Here is a 24,975-nt window from a genome sequence, read left to right on the forward strand (position 1 = left end):
TCAACAGCCAATCAGAGCGATCGTAGCCACGGGGGGGTGAAGCCACCCCCCCTGGGCTGAAGTACCACTCCCCCTCTCCCTGCAGATCGGGTAAAATAGGAGTTAACCCCTTCACCCGATCTGCAGGGACGCGATCATTCTGTGACACAGCATATGCGTCACAGGTCGGGAAGGCACCGACTTTCATGACGCATACGCTGTGTCACAGGTCGGGAAGGGGTTAAAGATGCTTATCATAAAAGATTATTCACATGAAGAACAGAAAAAGAAAAACCTCTCCCACATGATCCCTCCTGTACCCCAATTTCTGAGACGCTCCGGATACATTTAGGTCCAGGTATGAACGATATAAGGGAGATAATTTATAGGACTGGTGAAGTGCTGCTTACTAAATGAGACGTGTCACTGGGTTCATAATGTTTATTGTAGGATTATTTGCGCCTCCTGTTAAGGCTACATCAACTTTTGCACATGCAAAGTTATGCAATTATATATTTTTTTCCTTCTTTTTAATTTATTTTATTTTTTTAAGTACATTGAAAGGAAAAAAGGATTGTGTTATTAAAAGCAACAACTCGCACCACAATTAATCAAGCTCTTATACATCTGCCTAGACTAGACACACAAAAAAAAAAGTTATGCCTCCTGGAAGAATAGGAGTGAAACAAAACAAAAATAAAACTTAAAAATGGACTGTAGATGCAACGGGCTTAAAAAAAAATAAAAAAAAAGTCCATGAAATTTAACCAGGGTAGGGCAGAGATACACCTTGTAAATTGCATTCCCCTATAAGACACAATGCTTAAGCCCACGTTCACATGTTCAGTATTTGACATCAGTATTTTACAAAAGTCAAAACCAGGAGTGGAACAATCAGAGGAAAGGAATAATAGAAACACGTCACCACTTCTGCATTTATCACCCACTCCTGGTTTTGGTTTACAAATACTGGGGTAAAACACTGACCAAATACTGAATGTGTGAACGTGGTCTAAGAGAAAAAAAAAAAAGACTCAACGTGGGACACAGACTGGAAGTTTTGGAGCAGATCAATGTCTATGTGAAAAAAACCAGTCATGTTAGTTTAATGCGGATCCAAAAAATAGGATTCCCTTCCTTACAAACCTCCTATAATTTAATTATTTTTCTTTTTTAGAAAAAAAAATTGCTTCCTTACCTGCAAGACTTTTCAGTTGATCAAGTGTTGGAATAATGGGAGGGTTTCTCTTCTGTAAGAAGAATAATACCATCATTGTGAGGGAGAAATTGGTGATCCACTGTCCAGGAATGGAGCTAGTGATCCCATGGGCACGAGCCCAGCATCTCACAGCAAACACCAGCGCTCGCACCCTGTGGTCCAGGTTACTGTATATGAACAGAAGCTCAGAGCACCGCAGTGCAATTCTAGAACACAAAAAAATGATTTAGTTAAAAAAAAAAAAATATATATATTTCTCAAATAACATGATCGGTCCATGCCTGATTGAAATTAGCTTCATATATTTGAGTCACTTTCTAGAATCAGCACCGATAATGAAGAAAGGAAATTCAACTAAATGTATAAATACTGGCTTAAACTTTTACAATTAATCCAGCAGAGGGCGCCAAAAGCTTAGTAATCATTTCCTGTTCCCTACAAAAAGAACTGAAAAATATAAACAAATCCGTACTAGTGAAGCTTACGTTATTGATCAGATTTGTGCATCAAACTCACAAATTTACTTGGTCCGTGACTTTTTTTTTTTGCTTAAAAAAAAATTGACACTAGGACCAAAAAAAATGGGTGAAAATCATACCATATTCATGAAAATGGGCCGTTTCATCTAGTTTGCCAAAAAAAAAAAAAAAAATAAAAAATGGAAGACTCAATGAGGCCTAAGTCTGTAGAATATATCCTCAACATATTACTGACAAATCTAGGAAAAAAGTCTGCAGAGCTGTCATGTCACTGACAAAAGGAGCAGAATGGCACTCGACACCGCAGAGCAACCGTAGATGAGTATATTAACCCCTTAACCCACGGAGATTTTTTTCCTTTTTTTGCTCCCCTCCTTCCCAGAGCCATAACTTTTTTATTTTTCTGTCAATTTGGCCAGGTGAAGGCTTATTTTTTTGCGGGACGAGTTGTACTTTTGAACGACATCATTGGTTTTACCATATCGTGTACTCGAAAACAGGAAAAAATACTCCAAGTGCAGTGAAATTGCAAAAAAGTGCAATCCCGGACTTGTTTTTTGTTTGGCTTTTTTGTTAGGTTCGCTAAATGCTAAAACTGACCTGCCGTTATGATTCTCCAGGTCATTACGAGTTCATAGACACCAAACATGTCTGGGTTATTTGTTATCTAAGTGGTGAAAAAAAATTCCAAACTTTGATAAAAAAAAATAAATTATTATTATTTATTTATATAGCACTATTGATTCTATGGTGCTGTACATGAGAAGGGGTTACATACAAAATACAGATATCACTTACAGTAAGCAAACTAACAATGGTAGACTCACACAGAGGGGCGAGGACCCTGCCCTTGCGGGCTTACATTCTACAGGATGGTGGGGAAGGAGACAATAGGTTGAGGATTGCAGGAGCTCCGGTGTTGGTGAGGCGGTAGCTTCTGTAGTGGTGAGAAGGCAGCGGGGTCAGTGCAGGCTGTAGGCTTTCCAGGTTCCGTCTGAAGGTTCCGAATGTGGTTGATAGTCGGACGTGTTGGGGCAGAGAATTCCAGAGGATGGGGGATATTCGGGAGAAGTCTTGAGGCGGTTGGATGAGGAGCGAATAAGTTTGGAGGAGATAAGGAGGTCTTGGGAGGACCGGAGATTACGTGAGGGAAGATATCGGGAGATTAGTTCAGAGATATATGGAGGAGACAGGTTATGGATGGCTTTGTAGGTCAGTATTAGTAATTTGAACTGGATACGCTGTGGGAATGGGAGCCAGTGAAGAGATTTACAGAGAGGGGAAGCGGTGGAGTAACGAGGAGAGAGATGAATTAGTCGGGCAGCAGAGTTAAGGATGGACTGGAAAGGTGCAAGGGTGTTAGCAGGGAGGCCACAGAAAAAGGATGTTGCAGTAGTCAAGGCGGGAGATGATGAGGGTATGCACAAGCATTTTAGTAGATTGACTGTTGAGGAAAGGACGGATTCTGGAGATATTTTTGAGCTGGAGGCGACAGGAGGTGGAAAGAGCTTGGATGTGCGGTTTGAAGGACAGGGCAGAGTCGAGGGTTACTCCAAGGCAGCGGACTTGCGGTACGGGGGAAAGAGTGATGTCGTTAATTGTGATAGATAGGTCAGGTGAGGAAGATCTATGAGATGGAGGAAAGATGAGGAGTTCAGATTTGTCCACATTGAGTTTGAGGAAGCGAGAGAAGGAGCATATGGCTGACAGACACTCCGGGATTCTGGACAGCAGAGAGGTGACGTCTGGGCCAGAAAGGTAGATCTGAGTGTCATCATCATAAAGGTGATACTGGAATCCATGGGACTTTATGAGTTGTCCCAGGCCAAGTGTGTAGATTAAGAAGAGTAGGGATCCTAAAACAGAGCCTTGGGGGACTCCAACAGAGAGAGGGTGGGATGAGGAGGTAGTGTGGGAGACGCTGAATGTGCGGTTGGAAAGGTACGAGGAGATCCAGGATAGGGCGAGGTCTTTGATGCCAAAGAAGGAGAGGATCTGTAGTAGGAGGCAGTGATCAACTGTGTCAAAAGCAGAAGACAGGTCTAGAAGGAGGAGTAACACCAACCCAGGAGACGGAAATCAAGGAGGAAGAGAGCTACAGCCAAGGAGTTCATATAGATATATCTTTATTAAGGCAATAGCAGAACAATATGTAAAAAAATTTATTTGACAAAAAAATATTAAAAATATATATATTTATACATCAAAAAAATGTGCAACGTGAGATAAAAAGGTACAAATAGTCAAAAAGGTAAAAAATAACTATATCCTATGACCGGAATAAATATAAATAAAGAACTGATCTCAGGCCATTAATAAGTGAAAAAGATTATTTTATATATAAAAATATATATATATATATATATATATAAAAATGAAGAGGCACAATATATGTATATAAAAAAATTGAGAGAAAAAGAGAGTGAAACACTATAAACAGTAAAATAGTAAAGTGCATAAAGTGTCGTAGCAACAGTTGAAGGGAGGGGAAGTTTATGTAAATACACAAACGTCCCAAAAGTGCATCAAATAAGCAACCAAAACTGTGAATATTATCACACAGTAAACAACTTGTGACACAGTGAACAATTAGATGATAAAGGAAAAGATTTGTGCCGAAAAAGGTAGCCTCAGTAATAAAACATGAATAAAATACTGCTATGATGCAGCTGAACCGGAGATCAAGCAAGGAAAATAAATTATATAGATCCGGACATAGGTGGTACCTTATAACGAGTCAACGTGCACACGCGCCCCGACGCGCGTTTCGGTATTAGTTCCTTCGTCAGGGGACGTCAGGGGATTAGTTCCTGACGAAGGAACTAATACCGAAACGCGCGTCGGGGCGCGTGTGCACGTTGAGACTCAAGTTATAAGGTACCACCTATGTCCGGATCTATATAATTTATTTTCCTTGCTTGATCTCCGGTTCAGCTGCATCATAGCAGTATTTTATTCATGTTTTATTACTGAGGCTACCTTTTTCGGCACAAATCTTTTCTTTTATCATCTAATTGTTCACTGTGTCACAAGTTGTTTACTGTGTGATAATATTCACAGTTTTGGTTGCTTATTTGATGCACTTTTGGGACGTTTGTGTATTTACATAAACTTCCCCTCCCTTCAACTGTTGCTACGACACTTTATGCACTTTACTATTTTACTGTTTATAGTGTTTCACTCTCTTTTTCTCTCAATTTTTTTATATACATATATTGTGCCTCTTCATTTTTATATATATATATATATATATATATATATATATATATATATATATATATATATATATATATATATATATATATATATATATATATATATATATATTTATATATAAAATAATCTTTTTCACTTATTAATGGCCTGAGATCAGTTCTTTATTTATATTTATTCCGGTCATAGGATATAGTTATTTTTTACCTTTTTGACTATTTGTACCTTTTTATCTCACGTTGCACATTTTTTTTAAGTATAAATATATATATTTTTAATATTTTTTTGTCAAATAAATTTTTTTACATATTGTTCTGCTATTGCCTTAATAAAGATATATCTATATGAACTCCTTGGCTGTAGCTCTCTTCCTCCTTGATTTCCGTCTCCTGGGTTGGTGTTGTTCTTTGCCATTTTAGTGGTCTCCACTGTCTATTAAACCACACTCCATAAAAATTATTTTTATTTTTATTTATTTTTATTGTTATCCTTATATGCATTAGTGTGGTTTAATTTCCTTGTTGTTCTCTAGAAGGAGGAGTACAGAGTATTGTCCGTTAGCTTTGGCTGTAAGTAGGTCGTTAGTGATTTTGGTCAGGGCTGTCTCAGTTGAGTGATGGGGTGGAAACCAGATTGTAGATTGTCAAAAAGCAAGTTAGATGAGAGGTGGGAGGAAAGTTCAGAGTGGACGTGCTGCTCCAGGAGTTTGGAAGCGAATGGGAGCAGCGATATTGGGCAATAGCTGGACATAGTGGTTGGGTCGAGGGTTGGCTTTTTAAGGATAGGCGTGATTGTGGCATGTTTGAAAGCAGAAAGGAAGGTACCAGAAGTTAGTGATAGGTTGAAGAGGTCGGTTAGTGATGGGATAAGTGTGGTGGTGAGGTTGGGGAGGAGGTGGGATGGGATGGGGTCAAGCGCACAGGTGGTGAGGTGCGATTTGGAGAGGAGACTATTAAGCCCCCATTCAGTGATGTTGGATAGTGAAGTTATGGGGTTTGGGCATTGGTCTGGTATACAAAGAGGTTGTGGTGGTTGAACAATGAAGACTTGTCTTGTTTGGTCGATCTTATTATTAAAATGTGTGGCAAAGTCCTCAGCAGAGATGAGGGAGGTTGGAGGAGGCAGTGGGGGGCAGAGGAGAGAGTTAAAGGTTTTGAATAACTGTTTGGGGTTGTAGGATAGGGAAGATACGAGGATTTAAAAGCGAGTGTTGCCTCTTTGAATGTTTTCTTCCAATGCCGCTCTGCAACCCAGGACAGTTGCCGGAGCTTTTTAGTGATGTTATTGTGCCAGGGTTGTCTATTGATACGTCACACTCTGCCATGAACAACAGAGGCGACCATGTCAATAGCTGATGCGAGAGAGGCATTGTAGAAAGCAGTGGCTGTGTCGTGGAGTGAGGATATGGATGCCAGTGGTAGGATAGAGTCAGAGTGTGTGGGTGTCTAGGTGTGCGAGGTTCCTGCGTGGGTGCACATGTTGCTGGACATGGGTGACCGGTGAGGAGGACAGGGATGAGAAGGTGAGCAGGTGGTGGTCGGATAGAGGGAGAGGGGAGGTGGTGAAGTTAGAGAGCAGAGACGGGTGGGTGGCTGCGGAGGACCACTGAGTAAGTCCAAAAGATGAAGTAAGGGACAGAAGTTTGGAGGCTGTTGACTGAGGGTTATCAGTGGGGATGTTGAAGTCGCCCATGATGATGGTGGGAATGTCAGCAGAGAGAAAGTGAAGGAGCCAGATGGAGAATTGGTCAATAAAGGCAGTGACTGGGCCTGGAGGTTGGTATATGACGGCCACTTGGAGGATGGAGGGAGAGTAGATGCGGACAGAGTGGACTTCAAAAGAGGGGAGGATAAGGGAGGGTAGAGGTGCGATTGGGTTAAAGCTGCAGTTAGAAGAAAGGAGAAGATCCACTCCTCCACCATGTCTGTTGCCGGGATGAGGGGTGTGGGTGAAGTGGAGGCTGCCGTAACACAGAGCAGCAGGGGAGGTGGTGTTTGCCATGTTTCTGTGAGGCCGAGGAAGGCAAGATTGTGAGAGAGAAAAAGGTCATGAATCACATGAAGCTTATTGCAGATTGAGCGGGCATTCCAGAGTGTTCCAGAGAGAGGGAGCAGGGGGGTGGGCATCAGGGGCACGGGTTTTATGTTGGAAAGATTGTGGTAGTTCGTATTAGATAGGGGCGATAGGAGGGGGTAGTAATTGCGCCATTTTCCGATACCCGTAGCGTCTCCATTTTTCGTGATCTGGGGTTGGGTGAGGGCTTATTTTTTGAGTGCCAAGCTAACGTTTTTAATGATATCATTTTGGTGCAGATACGTTCTTTTGATCGCCCGTTACTACATGTTAATGTAATTCTGGCATTTTGAATGTTTTTCACGCTAAGCCGTCTAGCGATCAGGTTAAAGGTTAATCATTTTTTTTATTGATAGATCGGGCAATTCTGAAAGCGGCAATATCAAATGTGTATATTTGATTTTTTTTAATTTTTTTTATTGTTTTATTTTGAATAGGGTATAAAAGGGGGGAGATTTGAAATTTTTTAAAACTTTTTTTTTTTTTTTTTACTTTTCCCATGCTTCAATAGCCTCCATGGGAGGCAAGAAGATGGCACAGCCTGATTCACTCTGCTATATAGAGGTGATGCTCAGATCGCTCCTATGTAGCAGAATTACTGTATTGCATCAAAGCCCCATGTCCTGGCTTTGATGCGGGTTCACCGCCGAAGTCCGCATCAAACCAGGGGATCTGCCATGGGACGTACTATTCCGTCCGAAAGCAGAAAGGGGTTAATATACACACCATATTACATGCACATATATACAAGTTTAATTAAAAAAACGTATACAGGGGAGTGCTCCTTTAAATGGCCACAGCTTTATTTTAAAAGAAAAGACACAGAGTTGATTTTTCTTTAAGTTACAGAACTTCAAATAGTTTTTTTTTCCTTTGCAATATCGGCCTTTGTGGGAAAAAAACAAAACAAAAAACAAACTTTTATAAATGAGGTGAAAAAAAAAAATCCTTAACGAAAAGAAAAAAATGTTTTTTCACTTCTCACCTTTACATATTTTGTTATAGGACAAGCCATAGTTAGGATCATTGTGTTGAGGCCAAGAATTTTGTCAAAAACTTGTGGGGCGAAAGGACATTTTGGGGGCATGGTTTGAGCAACGTGTGTACGTGAGTGTCTCATACTCGGTGGACGGGTGCAGGATCCGACCACTAGTTACATGCGCTACTTTGGAAATTGGACCGGACTAGTGAACGGTGTAACGGGTTCCCATACGGGGGACGTGGGAACAATGACCCATGTGCAGTATTAGCACGACGGCTAACATTGGGTCCGTGTCCGGTCCATTCTCCATACAGAAGACAAATTGTAGAAACACGGTCATAGATGAGACATATGTATCCAGCTATCCGGAAACTTTCCTCCCAGTCCTGCATCATTGCACATTCTGAAGGGTTTCTATAAAAGCGCTACAGAATAAATCCATTTTTCATGCAGGTATCAAATGTACTTACTTATTGTCGGCTGTCAGGTCACACTGGAGGCCCGAGGGCTGGTGGGTGAACCGTACTAGAGGGCAGCGGGCGTTGAGAATTTTGTGTACTTCATTACACCCGGGGCCAAAACTGTCTATACATTCACCAATGACGGACAGGATCTTCTGCTGCGCCGTTCTTCCCGAGGAGACGCGCCTCATCCAAAACTCTGCAGTGTAAGTGCCTGTGGTCTGTGGATACAAATAACAATCCATGAAGCCATCAGGATGTCTCCGCTCTGAGAAGCTGCACAGTGTTCCACCTCCATTCTCAATTATTACATTAGTGAATTCACTCCCACATTCTGGATCCTCATCTGTAAGTTATGCAGAAATCAAGCACAGGCAGCATCTCTCTCTGGAAAGCCCAGGGCGCCTCCATGCACCACCAGCCCTGGCCAATGGCCCCATCACTGCGCTTCAGAATCAGCAGTCAATGAGTCTCCCTGGGTGGAGTTATGGAAAATTGCAGTCAGTTGCCTCTTCTAATTTTATTCTAATCCAGGACAACCCATTTTATTTATCATTTTAATTTGTGGGGATTCGCAGGTTTCTGAGTCGAGACCGGAGGGTATGTATACAGCGGCATGTGAAAGTTTGGGCACCCCTGGTCAAAATTACTGTTACTGTTAACAGTTAAGCAAGTTGATGAAATGATCTCTAAAAGGGCTAAAGTTAAAGATGACACATTTCCTTTGTATTTTAGGCAAAAAAAATATATTTTTTCATATTTTACATTTTAAAAATTACAAAAAAGGAAAATGGGCCACCAATACTTTGGGCACCCTGTATGGTTACTACCTAGTAGCACCCCCTTTTTCAAAGTATCAGAGTTTGTAAACACTTTGTAGCCATTTTCATCCATTCTTCCTTGGAAAATTCCTCCAGTTCTGAGATTCCTGGGGTGTCTTGCATGCTCTGCTATTTTGAGGTCTAGCCACAGATATTCAATGTTGTTCAGTTCAGGGGACTGCGAGGGCCATTATCCATTTGTAGAAGCCATCCTCTATTCAACTTCAGCTTTTTTTTAACAGATGATGTTTTGTTTGCATAAGGAATTTGTTGAAATTTCATTGAATCCATTCTTCCCCTCTACCCATGAAATGTTCCTGGTGCCATTGGCTGCAAACACAACCTCAAGGCATGATTGATCCACTCCAATGCTTAATGGTTGGTGAGATGTTTTCCTAAAATTCGTTGCCATTTTGTCTCCACACATCTCTTTGATCATTGCGTCCAAAGAGTTCTATTTTAAACTCATCGGTCCACAGGACTGGTTTCCAAAATGCTTCAGGCTTGTTTAGATGTTCTTTTGCATACTTCTGAAGTGGAATTTTATGGCGAGGATGCAGGAGAAATTTTCTTCTGATGACTCTTCCATAAAGGCCATATTTGTGCAGGTGTCTCTGAACAGTAGAATAATATAGCACAAATTCAGTGTCTGCTAAGTCTTTATGAAGGTCTTTCGCAGTCAAGCAGGGGTTCCGATTCACCTCTCTAGCAATAATATTAGCAGCTCTCACTGATATTTTGCTTGGTCGTTCAGACCTTTTCTTCACCTCCGCTGACATTTCTTAATTACATTACAAACTGAGGAAAGGACAACTTGAAACTGCTTTGCTATCTTTTTATAGTCTTCTCCTTCTTTGTGGGCCTCCACCATTTTTATTTTCTGAGTGCTAGGCAGCTGCTTAGGCCTCTTTCACACTTGCGTTGGTACGGGTCCGTCGCTATGCGTCGGGCCGACGTACGTTGTGAAATTTCTACACGATGTGGGCAGCGGATGCAGTTTTTCAACGCATCCACTGCCCATTCTGAAGTCCGGGGAGGAGGAGGCGGAGTTTCGGTGGCGCATGCGCGGTAGAAAATGGCGGACGAAAAAACGTTCACTTAAATGTTTTTTTTGTGCCGACGATCCGCCAAAACACGACGGATCCGTTGCACGACGGACGCGACGTGTGGCCATCCGTCGCTAATACAAGTCTATGGGTAAAAAACGCATCCTGCGACCACAATTGCAGGATCCGTTTATTTCCCAAAACGACGGATTGCGACGTACGTCACAAGACGCAAGTGTGAAAGAGGCCTTACAAGAATCCATGGCTGCAGTTTTTTGGCACAAGCTTAGAGGAAGCAGAGTTTTCATAAAGCTGGGAAATTTCCTAACGATGATGGTGAACAAGTCATAACCCTAACAATTCTCCAAGGGTGCCCAAACTTTTGAATAGGCCCATTTTCCTTTTTGCAATTTTAAAAATGCGAAAGATGAAAACAAAATTTTTTGCCTAAAATACAAAGGAAATTTGTCCTCTTTAACTTTAGGCCTTTTATAGATCATTTCATCTTCCACTTGCCTAACTGTTCACAATTACAATAGTTTTGACCAGGGGTGCCCAAACTTTTACATGCCATTGTAAGTTATACACATGCCAAACACAGAACAGCGGCGGAGACTCAGAAGTAGACCATGAGAAAGGGAGCACAAAACCAATTTTTTTTTTAAATAAAATACAGAAAGGGATGAATTATATTTCAAAGGGAACAACCCTTTTTGTCCCCCATGCACATTAGACTAAGGCCAACCAGTTAAGGCCTCTTTCACATTTCCGTCTTTTGCTGTCCGTCGCAATGCATCGTTCTGTGCAAAAAACGCATCCTGCAAAGTTGCCCGCAAGATGCACTTTTTTGCATATAGACTTGTATTACCGACGCATCCCGACGTATGGACACACGTTCCATACGTCGTGCACTGGATGCGTCGGTATTTGGCGGACCGTCGTAGTGAAAAAACGTTCAAGGGAACATTTTTTCGCACATCGGGTAGTGCATTTCCTACCGCGCATGCGCGGCCGGAACTCCGCCCCCTCCTCCCCGGGACTTTAGAATGGGCAGCGGATGCGTTGAAAAACTGCATCCGCTGCCCACGTTGTGCCGAATTTTCCCAACGTCCGTCGGTACGTCGCGCCGACGCTTAGCGACAGCCGCGTATCGACGGAAATGTGAAAGAAGCCTAACAAACAGAATCAATCAACAGTCTAATGTGTATGGGGGCTCACGCCTCACGCCGACGGCAGCCCTCTCACAGTCGGACGAGTCCGACGGCAGCCCTCTCACAGTCGGACGAGTCCGACGGCAGCCCTCTCACAGTCGGACGGGTCCGACGGCAGCCCTCTCACAGTCGGACGGGTCCGACGGCAGCCCTCTCACAGTCGGACGGGTCCGACGGCAGCCCTCTCACAGTCGGACGAGTCCGACGGCAGCCCTCTCACAGTCGGACGAGTCCGACGGCAGCCCTCTCACAGTCGGACGAGTCCGACGGCAGCCCTCTCACAGTCGGACGAGTCCGACGGCAGCCCTCTCACAGTCGGACGAGTCCGACGGCAGCCCTCTCACAGTCGGACGAGTCCGACGGCAGCCCTCTCACAGTCGGACGAGTCCGACGGCAGCCCTCTCACAGTCGGACGAGTCCGACGGCAGCCCTCTCACAGTCGGACGAGTCCGACGGCAGCCCTCTCACAGTCGGACGAGTCCGACGGCAGCCCTCTCACAGTCGGACGAGTCCGACGGCAGCCCTCTCACAGTCGGACGAGTCCGACGGCAGCCCTCTCACAGTCGGACGAGTCCGACGGCAGCCCTCTCACAGTCGGACGAGTCCGACGGCAGCCCTCTCACAGTCGGACGAGTCCGACGGCAGCCCTCTCACAGTCGGACGAGTCCGACGGCAGCCCTCTCACAGTCGGACGAGTCCGACGGCAGCCCTCTCACAGTCGGACGGGTCCGACGGCAGCCCTCTCACAGTCGGACGGGTCCGACGGCAGCCCTCTCACAGTCGGACGGGTCCGACGGCAGCCCTCTCACAGTCGGACGGGTCCGACGGCAGCCCTCTCACAGTCGGACGAGTCCGACGGCAGCCCTCTCACAGTCGGACGAGTCCGACGGCAGCCCTCTCACAGTCGGACGAGTCCGACGGCAGCCCTCTCACAGTCGGACGAGTCCGACGGCAGCCCTCTCACAGTCGGACGAGTCCGACGGCAGCCCTCTCACAGTCGGACGAGTCCGACGGCAGCCCTCTCAGTCGGACGAGTCCGACGGCAGCCCTCTCACAGTCGGACGAGTCCGACGGCAGCCCTCTCACAGTCGGACGAGTCCGACGGCAGCCCTCTCACAGTCGGACGAGTCCGACGGCAGCCCTCTCACAGTCGGACGAGTCCGACGGCAGCCCTCTCACAGTCGGACGAGTCCGACGGCAGCCCTCTCACAGTCGGACGAGTCCGACGGCAGCCCTCTCACAGTCGGACGAGTCCGACGGCAGCCCTCTCACAGTCGGACGAGTCCGACGGCAGCCCTCTCACAGTCGGACGAGTCCGACGGCAGCCCTCTCAGTCGGACGAGTCCGACGGCAGCCCTCTCACAGTCGGACGAGTCCGACGGCAGCCCTCTCACAGTCGGACGAGTCCGACGGCAACCCTCTCACAGTCGGACGAGTCCTATGGCCGACCGATGGTCATTTAATGGCCCATTTAGACGGAGTGATCAGAATTCAATGAGTACAGAACACTTTGCCAATTACTGATTTGTCTAAGTAGGCCTTTAAAAAGAAAAAAAAATACTTTTAGGAATGTAAACTATGGACAGTATTCGGTTTTACACTGCATGTGAGACACAGAAGTAAGGCTAATATTTCTTCTTCAATTATGTAATTATGCGCAATTAGGTCATTTTACACATGCTAGAATTAATAGAGGTCTGTCCTGGAGGGAAAACATTTGTATTTTCTATACAGGATGATGCGTCTGGGCTCAAGTAATCTTTAGAGATAAAGCAAAGACTGAAATCTTTGAAGTGGTTTACTGCCATGTTAATAGAAAGCTTATGGGTAGGGTATGCTAACAATACCTAATCAGTGGGGGTCAAACTGTGGAACCACACATTGTTATATCATTACTGGGAAAACAGGGCGTCCTTAAGGTACCGTTACACTAAACGACTTATTAACGATCACGACCAGCGATACGACCTGGCCGTGATCGTTGGTAAGTCGTTGTGTGGTCACTGGGAGCTGTCACACAGACAGCTCTCTCCAGCGACCAACGATCAGGGGAACGACTTCGGCATCGTTGAAACTGTCTTCAACGATGCCGAAGTCCCCCTGCAGCACCCGGGTAACCAGGGTAAACATCGGGTTACTAAGTGCAGGGCCGCGCTTAGTAACTCGATATTTACCCTGGTTACCATTGTAAAGGTTAAAAAAAAACAAACAGTACATACTCACATTCTGATGTCTGTCACGTCCCCCGGCGTCCACAGGGTTGACTGTGTCAGGGCCGGCCGTAAAGCATTTACCCTGGTTACAAGTGAACACATCACTGGATCGGCGTCACACACGCCGATCCAGTGATGACAGCAGGTGATCAGCGACCAAAAAAAGGTCCTGATCATTCCCATCGACCAACGATCTCCCAGCAGGGGCCTGATCGTTGGTCGCTGTCACCAAAAGCGTTGCAACGATATCGTTATGTGTGACTCAGCCTTTACAGTGTGACATTGCCACCACCCCCCCCGCTGTACAGGGGAACTGCAACAAAGTTCCATCAATTGTATGGGTAGTGTTGTAACTACAAGAACAGGAGGAGCTTGGAGAAAAGAGGACGTTTCCACACACACACATTATATATTGGTTTTTTTTTGGATAGCCCATAAATAGCACCCTTGTCCCCGGACTATGTCCTGAGATTGCAACACACACACAAGTTATTTACTTGCTGGCTGCGGTATAACAAGCTTACTGCACAGAAACAGTCACTCGCCACAACCAGACATTGATTTCCTACGTCCACCATCTTACCTTTCCAGATTTGTATCCTTTTATATCTTCCAAATTTAAAAACAAGTCCAAATCACAGCCCATTTTTCCAAATGAATTTACACTGGACCCATAGAGATGCACAGTGGCTTCAGGGAAGTAAGCGGTGGCGATGTCGCTTATCAGAGAACTGACCAAATAGCGGAGTCTGATGCTTTCCTCTGTTAACTGGAGCTCGTCTAGGAGCATCTGTGCCTGGTCTTCTATCTGATTGACAAGAAAGGAGTCAGAAAAGTTAGCAAGCAAAAAAAAAAATTTTTTTATATAAGTACTGAGGCTAGCTGAGCCGTATACATCATCTAGAGACATCAGAGGGGTTATCCGGAACTTATTATTTTTGTATATGGGGCTAAGAATTAACAGGCAGGTAGCTGCTAACTACCTGGCTATTCTCCACGTTGACAATATCTGCCGGCTCAGGAAGCGATTCTCCTACTTCATTTCATCTTTCGTTAACAGAGGAAGCTCTTCCTCTTCGTTCTGTCGATGGGGAGTCACAGAAGAGGTTATGCCGATTGACAGCCAGCTCACTGCAGTTTGGCAGCGGGGAGCTGTCTGTTTACTTGCATTACATTGGCAGAGATGCTCATCAACAGAGCACAGCAAAAGAAAAGATGCTGCTCTGTTGACGTGATGGCGGCAGAGATTGGAGCCAGGTTGAACAACAACCTGCCTGTTAGTTTTGTTTATGAGGCAAAGAACTAATAAAAGTCCCGGATAACCCCTTTTAGATCGGTGCAGCTGCTACTGGTACTGCTGCAGCTGAACACTATGTTTGCCATATAAGCAGGGAAAACTTCCCAGTGAATATATCAGACATAGCCTTAAAATTCCCGGTCACTATAAAGAGGCCAAAGACTATCCTTATTGCCTATATGGGGCCACAATACCTTTTTCTCTATCAGGAGAAAGTGTAGCAAAATACACTTTTCCATAAAGCAGCCATTGCAAAAACACTGCATACTTGTAGACATTGTCTTGACACCTACCTCCAACAAGAGTGTCAAATGCATTGTGTACAGGAGTGAAAAAAAAACAACTTAATGGTCAGCTTTATAAATGTCTCCTGCAGGGTTGTGGAGTCAGTAAGCCAAACCACGGATTCCACAGTACTGGTCACCACTGAGCATGTACATAAAGTGCAGCACAGATTCATCTCAACTATGACCCCACAGCACTGGTCACTACTGAGCATGTACATAAAGTTCAGCACAGATTCATCTCAACTACGACTCCACAGCACTGTCACTACTGAGCATGTACATAAAGTGTAGCACAGATTCATCTCAACTATGACCCCACAGCACTGGTCACTACTGAGCATGTACATAAAGTACAGCACAGATTCATCTCAACTACGACTCCACAGCACTGTCACTACTGAGCATGTACATAAAGTACAGCACAGATTCATCTCAACTACGACTCCACAGCACTGGTCACTACTGAGCATGTGCATAAAGTGCAGCACAGATTCATCTCCACTACGACTCCACAGCACTGATCACTACTGAGCATGTACATAAAGTGCAGCACAGATTCATCTCAACTACGACTCCACAGCACTGCCTCACTACTGAGCATGTACATAAAGTGCAGCACAGATTCATCTCAACTACGACCCTACAGCACTGGTCACTACTGAGCATGTACATAAAGTACAGCACAGATTCATCTCAACTACGACTCCACAGCACTGCCTCACTACTGAGCATGTACATAAAGTGCAGCACAGATTCATCTCAACTACGACTCCACAGCACTGCCTCACTACTGAGCATGTACATAAAGTGCAACACAGATTCATCTCAACTAAAAGCCCAGATAATTACCATATATACTCGAGTATAAGCCGAGATTTTCAGCCCAAATTTTTGGTCTGAAAGTGCCCCTCTCGGCTTATACTCGAGTCATGGTCGGCGGTGGGGTCGGCGGGTGAGGGGGAGAGAGGACTGTCGCATACTCACCTGCTCCTGGCGCTCCTAATGCTGTACCAGCCTGTCCCATGGTCTCCTGCGCTGCAGCTCTTCCTCTATTCGGTGGTCATGTGGTACCGCTCATTAAAGTAATGAATATGGACTCCACTCCCATAGGGGCAGAGTCGCATATTCATTACTGTAATGAGCGGTACCAGTGACCGCTCATTACAGGAAGAAGCTGTGGTACCATGGGACAGGCAGGGACAGCGTCAGGAGCAGGTGAGTATTTCATATTCACCTGTCCGTGTTCCATCCGCCGGGCGCCGCTCCGTCTTCCCGTCCTCTTGCTGTGACTGTGCAGGTCAGGGGGCGCGATGACGTATGAGTGTGCGCGCCGCCCTCTGTCTGAACAGTTAGTGCGGAGAGACGGGACGCCGAGGAGCAGCGGGCAGCGATGAGAGGTGAGTATTTAATTTTTTTTTATTGCAGCAGCATTACATGTGGCACAATGCTGTATGGAGCGTCTATGGGGCCATAAAGAACTGCATGGAGCATTATATGGAGCATCAATGGGGCCATAACTGCATGGAGCATTATATGAGACATTATATGGGGCCATAACTGCATGGAGCATTATATGGGGCATTATATGGGGCCATAACTGCATGGAGCATTATATGGGGCATTATATGGGGCCATAACTGCATGGAGAATTATATGTGGTATCTATGGGGCCATAACTGCATGAAGCATTATATGGGACATTATATGGGGCCATAACTGCATGGAGCATTATATGGGGCATCTATGGGGCCATAACTGCATGGAGCATTATATGGAGCATCAATGGGGCCATAAGGAACTGCATGGAGCATTATATGGGACATTATATGGGGCCATAACTGCATGGAGCATTATATGGGGCATTATATGGGGCCATAACTGCATGGAGCATTATATGGGGCTATAACTGCTTGGAGCATTATATGGGGCATCTATGGGGCCATAACTGCATGGAGCATTATATGGGGCATCTATGGGGCCATAACTGCATGGAGCATTATATGGGGCATCTATGGGGCCATAAAGAACTGCATGGAGCATTATATGGGGCATCTATGGGGCCATAAAGAACTGCATGGAGCATTATATGGGGCTCCTGATTCAATATGGATATTCAAAAACACTTAACATACTGATGTCTCAATTAATTTTACTCTTATTGGTATCCATTTTTATTTTTTAAATTTGACTCGAGTCAATAAGTTTTCCCAGTTTTTTGTTGCAAAATTAGGGGGTCGGCTTATACTCGGGTCGGCTTATACTCGAGTATATACGGTAGATCATGAACAGAACAGACATTTATAGGACATTTCATATCTTTCCCAATTTATTATGAAAACATTTACAGCACGTCCTACATTATACTACTGCACCAATATATTATATATTTTAGGAGTCAGAGTCACTCCATTTTATACAGATTCCAACTCCGACTCCACCAAACTGGACCTCGACTCCATAGCCCTGGTCCCCTGGCATCTCATACGTTCTCTCAGCTACAATCTTTTTTTAAGTATCTGATAGCTCTATTAGGTTTGCATTCATCATAATTCTGGAACGTGTTTTCTTACAACTCTTCTTTCTATCTTGCCGCTGTGAGGCCACATTCACATGTTCAGTATTTGTTGAGGTTTTTTTTACCTTAGTATTTGTAAGCAAAAAAACAGGAGTGGAACTATCAGAGGAAAAGTATAATAGAAACACGTCACCACTTCTGTATTTTTCACCCACTCCTGGTTTTGGCTTACAAATATTGAGGCAAAAACTCACCAAATGCGCAACGTGTGCACAAGGCATTATTCCTCCTTGAACTGAATGAATAAATTAATTAACTATTGGGTGTCATCATTTCCTTACACTGTGTCCCAACATGTTCTGCCACTGTCAGCAGTGTGTCAGAGCGTTTAAAGACTGCATAAAACTGATACCCATTTTTTTTTTTTACATTTCCAGGAACAATAACTGAGGAACAGCAGGTAGATATTGCAAACCAGGATGACTTTTTTTTATGGCTCTTAAATATAGAAACCTTGTCCTGCTGTCTTTGTCTTTTGCATTACTTCCTCAGATGAATCATTAGAACGCAGAACAAGGTTTAAGCATTTTCAACTTACGTTCTCGGCGGTGGATAATTTCTCTATTAGATTGTTCATGGGCAGAGAGGTCTGTGGCCAACACTTTGGAAACTGCTGGCCCACATTTGCAGTCTTTACTTTGATATATCTGGATTTATACGGCACTACACATACATCCTCATCGTTAGGGATCTTAGTTCCGGATAGGAGTGATTCTATGCTTTGTAGATCCACAAACTCCACAACTGCGTGCGTGCCCTAGAAGAAAACACAAGGCAGAAACACACGGTGCTGTGAGAACAGTATGAAGAATACAGGAGAGACCAATGGCACAGAAAGTGTGATGGGGGGGCCAGAAGTAGTTGTATATTGGAGTTGAGGGTCTCTGTATTCTGCGGCTCAGATTGAGTGGCAGAAAACTGGTAATAGTTTCCCTGGTAGCTCAGTGGTTAGCGCTGGGATCTAATCACACCAAGGACGACATCTGTTCTCCCCATGTTTCCTCTGGATTTATCCCACTCTCGAAAGACATACGGATAGGGAACTTAGATAGTGAGTCTCAATGGGGACAGTGATAATGAGGTCTATAAAGCTCTGCAGAATTAATGGTTCTATATAAGCAACGTATAATGAACTTGTGGTGACCTCCACCATCAGCAGACAGCAGCTGCTATCAGCCATTGCAGCAGTAAACCCTTAGATGCCGCAGTCCATAGAGCCAACATCATACAAGCAATTAGAAGCCGCCTGTCACCACCCCTTTTAATAAGGGGTAAAGCATACAAAACTATATATATTTGGTATTGCTGTCCATAATCACTTGGGTCACACGACTGTATGTTCTAAAAACTGGTCTGATTATGCAAACTGCACTCTCATCAGACTCTCGGACGTGGAGAATTAAAAAAAAAAAAAGTTTGACCATCTTCTCCATTCAGTCTGTGAGAAAATTGGACCACACTAGGATATCATCTGATGTTTTCCACGGATCCATGGACATGAATGGGGAAGTGCCATCCGATTGTCGGAGGCAAATTGAGCATGCTGCGCAGCTCCAAAGAATAACAATGGGGACGAGTGCTGTCTGACAAAACCACGGATGGCACTCGTAAGAGTTATACGGTCATCTGTACGAGCCCTAAGTAGCGGGATAAAGTTAACATGTAATTTTTACTGCACAGTGATCACTGTACAGTACACCTACAACTTTCCCAAAAAGATTTCGATCCACAATTTCCTGTTTTCTGATATATTATAAGTTAAATTACCATATTTTTCTAACTATAACGGGAAGTTTTTTTCACCAAAATTTTGGGTGGAATATGGGGGTGCATCTAGTAGTCCAACTGTAGCTTAGTGGGGGAGGGGTCTGCAGCGGCAGAAGTCGGGCGACGCAGTGGTCCCTGGGCTGGGAGTAGGGGGGTGTTCAGAGGTACAACGCTGCAGGCAATGCTGTGAAATTCAGACTGGCAGCAAGGGGCGTTTGGCTTTTTGAAAAAGCCCAGAGCTCCTGCACTGCCATGGTTTCAATGTAATGGACTCCACGAAAATGGCCACTGGAGGCGGCACATGCGCAGATTGAGTTCTCAGCCGAGTAAAACCGCACACCCTCGTCTACCAGCCCTGCATGGGACCCGAATCACCTCCTTTGTTCCCGCACTGCCATCCCCGGTAAGCTGGATTTGGACTGTAAAATGAACCCCCATTTGACACATTACATTTTTCCCCATTTTCGTCTTATGGTCCGCTGCATCTTATAGTCCGTAAAATAAGGTAAGCTACAAAAATACCATAACTCTTTCCAGCAAACAACGAGCCCTCAAATGACTTAGTTGATAGAAAAATAAAAAATGATGGCTCTTGGAAGTTGAGAATGAAAAAAAAAAACACAAAACAAAACTTGATGGTAGCAAGAAGTGAATAACACTGGGGCGTATTCACGGGCCATGCTCTGCGATGCCCACCTTCTATTTCACGGGTCATTATTATTAGACTACAGAGAATCAGTGACGACCATGGAACCGATACTTACATTGCTGTCAAAGAAGAAGTGGCTGGCCACCTCCCCGTGCTGTGCCAGATACCGCAGGAACTTGGTTTCGTGGATCTTTGGTGGGCAGCTGATCAATACTGAATGCTTGGCTTGTTCATGTCGTACGTTCTGCACATCTGAAAAGTTGGTTTTTATGATGTGATCTGTGAACAGAAAAAGGGTCATCAACAAGACGGATCAAGTGCATGCAGTGGTGCACAACAGAAATCACTCTGCAGACTCTCCTCTGCATGAACCCCATCATCCAATGTATGCGAGCCGAACTCAAGCCGCAGAAGCACGCGGTCACATGGAGCGTCCGCGGTACAGGCTATATGAATATTGTTCCCTTTAAGAGGAATATACCCCAAATGACCAAAGCTGCACATCCTCACTCTTGCGCCCGGTGCACATCAAAAACGTATACCTGTGTTTTATGCACTGCTTTTAATGGGTGAAAAACGCTGAAAGAAGTGACATGCTTAATTCGGCAAAACCTCAGATTTTGCACAAAACACTGAGGACAAAAAAAAACAAGCTGTGTGCATGAGATTTCTGAAATCTCATACACTTCAATCTGCAGCAAATAAGCCATGTGGAAACATAGCCTAATGGTTACCTTTCAATACACAAAATAACCAAAATTGTATTTATTGTAGACGATCAGTTTAAAGAATGTTCAGAATCCATCTCGAGCGCCCGTAGTGTCACAAGTCAATAATGGGGGGGCCAGGGTGTCACAGAGCGATGATCTCTGCAGCTGGTCGCACCCTATAGATGTCAATGGATGGTGGTGAACGTGGGTAATATTCCACACACGCCTCCCAAAAAAAGAGTGAAAGCACACCATGCTGTTCCGCAGCTCTCAGTCACCCATTTTAGTGCCATACGTGATGCAGGCGCCACGTCTGAGGCAGGGCATCTACTTGTGACTCCATGTGATGCAGGGAGGCGCCACGTCTGAGGCAGGGCATCTACTTGTGACTCCATGTGATGCAGGGAGGCGCCACGTCTGAGGCAGGGCATCTACTTGTGACTCCATGTGATGCAGGGGGACCGTTCCTCTGTTATTCCTCTTGGAAGTGTTTAACCTTCGAACTAGGTGTTACTATTGTATACAGTCAGCGTGTGGGGGCAGCATTGGTAAAGGGGGAGCTAATGCCCAGTTATCAATTAATTTGCAGATTTCCAGGCGGAATAACTGAGGAAGCAGGCAAGACAGCCTATGAAGACTGCAGAGTGGTAGAGCACTACATATCCCAGCAGCTTCGCACCAGTCTACGTGACAGGACACCACACGTGTGACGGCAGCAGTGACCTCCACACTGTGACCAGGGCGGGAGGTGCGACAGCTACTGCTGGGAAACACGGAGGGGAGGCCTCACCTGCCTTCTCCGCCTCCAGCGGCCGCTGCTTCCTCCCGGCGGTGGTGCTCAGGGCCCGGCCGGCGGCCCTCAGCAAACAATTCAACCGAATGCGGCTCACCATGACACTGCCGGCCGGGGACGACCTTCTGCGCATGTGTCAGAAAGACCTACGGAATCCCAGGTGGCCCAAAACGCTTCAGAAATCTGCCATGCGCTTTCCAGATGAAAAGTGAATGAAAGTGAAAGATTTTTATTTTCTGACAGGATTTTACATCCAAAACTGTTTACTTCTATCTGACATAAGGGTTTTATTTCCATTTTTCCCCATAAAGTAATTTAATAAAAAGAAGTCATTAACCCTTTACCCCTATGGGTGGTTTGCACGTTAATGACCGGGCCAATGTTTACAATTCTGACCACTGTCCATTTATGAGGTTATAACTCTGGAACGCTTCAACGGATCCCGGTGATTCTGACATTGTTTACTCGTGACATATTGTACTTCATGATAGTGGTTAAATTTCTTTGATATTACCTGCGTTTATTTGTGAAAAAAAAACGGAAATTTGGAGAAAATTTTGAAAATTTAGCAATTTTCCAACTTTGAATTTTCATGCCCTTAAATCACAGAGAAATGTCACACAAAATACTTAATAAGTAACATTTCCCACATGTCTACTTTACATCAGCACAATTTTGGAACCAACATTTTTTTTTGTGACGGAGTTATAAGGGTTGAAAGTTGACCAGCAATTTCTCATTTTCACAACACCATTTTTTTTTTAGGGACCACATCTCATTTGAAGTCACTTTGAGTGGTCTATATGACAGAAAATAACAAAGTGTGACACCATTCTAAAAACTGCACCCCTCAAGGTGCTCAAAACCACATTCAAGAAGTTTATTAACCCTTCAGGTGTTTCACAGGAATTTTCGGAATGTTTATAACAAAAAATGAACATTTAACTTTTTTTCACAAAAAATTTACTTCAGCTCCAATTTGGTTTATTTTACCAAGGGTAACAGGAGAAAATGGACCCCAAAAAATGTCGTACAATTTGTTCTGAGTACGCTGATACCCCATATGTGGGGGTAAACCACTGTTTGGGTGAATGGCAGAGCTCGGAAGGGAAGGAGCGCCGTTTGACTTTTCAATGCAAAATTGGCTGGAATTGAGATCGGACGCCATGTCATGTTTGGAGAGCCCCTAATGTGCCTAATCATTGAAACCCCCCAATTCTAACTGAAACCCTAACCCAAACACACCCCTAACCCGAACACGCCCCTAACCCTAATCCCAACCATAACCCTAACCACACCCCATAACCCTGACACACCCCTAGCCCTAATCCCAACCGTAAATGTAATCCAAACCCTATCCCTAACTTTAGCCCCATCCCTAACTTTAGCCCCATCTCTATCTTTAGCCCCAACCCTAACCCAAACTTTAGCCCTGACCCTAACTTTAGCCCCAACCCTAACCCTAATGGGAAAATGGAAATACATTTTTTTTATTTTATTATTTTTCCATAAGTAAGGGGGTGATGAAGGGGGGTTTGATTTACTATTTATAGCGGGTTTTTTAGCGGATTTTTATGATTGACAGCTGTCACACACTAAAAGACGCTTTTTATTGCAAAAAATTGTTTTTGCGTCTCCACATTTTGAGAGCTATAATTTTTCCATATTTTGGTCCACAGAGTCTTGTGAGCTCTTGTTTTTTGCAGGATGAGTTTACGTTACGTTTTTATTGGTACCATTTTCGGGCACGTGACATTTTTTGATCGCTTTTTATTCTGATTTTTGTGAGGCAGAATAACCAAAAACCAGCAATTCATGAATTTCTTTTTTTTTTTTTTTTTTTTGGGGGGGGGGGGGGGTTATACCGTTCCACATGGGGTAAAATGGATAAAGCAGTTATATTCTTCGGGTCAGTACGATTACAGCGATGCCTCATTTATATCATTTTTTATGTTTTGGCGCTTTTATATGATAAAAAATATTTTATATAATAAATAATTCTTTTTGCATCGCTTTATTCTGAGGACTATAACTTTTTTATTTTTTCGCTGATGATGCTGTATGGCGGCTCGTTTTTTGCGGGACAAGATGACGTTTTCAGCAGTACCATGTTTTTTTTATATCCCTCTTTTTGATCGCGTGTTATTCCACATTTTGTTCAGCGGTAAGATAATAAAGCGTTGTTTTTTGCCTCATTTTTTTTTACGGTGTTCACTGAAGGGGTTAACTAGTGGGACAGTTTTATAGGTCGGGTCGTTACGCACGCTGCGATACTAAATATGTGTACTTCTATTGTTTTTTTTTATTTAGATAAAAAAATGTATTTATTGGAACAATATATTTTTTTTTCTGTATTTAGGTTTTTTTTTTTACACATGTAAATATTTTTTTTTACTTGTTTACTTTGTCCCAGGGGGGGACATGACTATATAGTGTCAGATCGCTGATCTGACACTTTGCAGTGCACTGTGTCAGATCAGCGTTCTGACTGGCACTGCAGGAGGATTGCAGGAGCATGCTCTGAGCAGGCGCTTCCATACCACCTCCCTGCAGGACCCGGAAGGAGCCCCGTGGCCATTTTGGATCCGGGGCCTGCAGGGAGGAGGAGGTAGGAGACCCTCGGAGCAACGCGATCACATCGCGTTGCTCCGAGGGTCTCAGGGAAGCAGGCAGGGAGCCCCCTCCCTGCGCAATGCTTCCCTATGCCGCCGGAACGCTGCGATAATGCTTGATCGCAGTGTTCCAGGGGTTAATGTGCCAGGAGCAGTCACGGATGTCAGCTGTGATAGTCAGCTGACACCCGGCCCCGATCGGACGCGCTCCCCCATGAGCGTGGCTGATCGCTATGACGTACTATCCCGTCGGTGATCATACGGGCCCATACCACCTCAACGGGATAGTACTTCACATGTCAGAAAGGGGTTAAAAAGCAATCCAGAGCCCACTTTTTTCTGCATTTATTTGCTTGGTCACACAACAGACTACAGCCAGGTCCTTGCAATACAAGAGCGTGAAAATCTAACAGTTTTAAAAAAAAAATTCCCAGGCATCAGAAAAGTCTGGCCTTTTTTTGGTACTGTATTATTTTTTGGAGTGTCTTACAACATTTTTGGACATCATTTTGCTGCACAAAAAATCTGTAGCTGACCCAAAAATATTTATCTACAGTTCTTATATCTATCACTGTGATTTGTACTCCA

General features: G+C 44.4%; 1 protein-coding gene across 1 annotated transcript; it reads right to left on the bottom strand.

Moving 5' to 3' along the window:
- Positions 1-1,169: 1,169 nt before the first annotated feature.
- LOC143789848 (poly(A) RNA polymerase, mitochondrial-like) lies at positions 1,170-22,033 on the bottom strand (the record flags this gene model as incomplete). The annotated part of the gene is made up of 6 exons (XM_077279070.1): positions 21,773-22,033; positions 20,388-20,551; positions 18,395-18,613; positions 14,281-14,505; positions 8,416-8,627; positions 1,170-1,404 (listed from the first exon to the last, which is right to left on the bottom strand). Coding segments are annotated over exons 1-6 (1,191 nt in total), but the record flags the coding sequence as incomplete, so codon positions are not given.
- Positions 22,034-24,975: the final 2,942 nt, after the last annotated feature.

The sequence above is a fragment of the Ranitomeya variabilis genome, unplaced genomic scaffold (genome assembly GCF_051348905.1).
Source record: "Ranitomeya variabilis isolate aRanVar5 unplaced genomic scaffold, aRanVar5.hap1 Scaffold_354, whole genome shotgun sequence".
NCBI classification, from domain to species: domain Eukaryota; kingdom Metazoa; phylum Chordata; class Amphibia; order Anura; family Dendrobatidae; genus Ranitomeya; species Ranitomeya variabilis.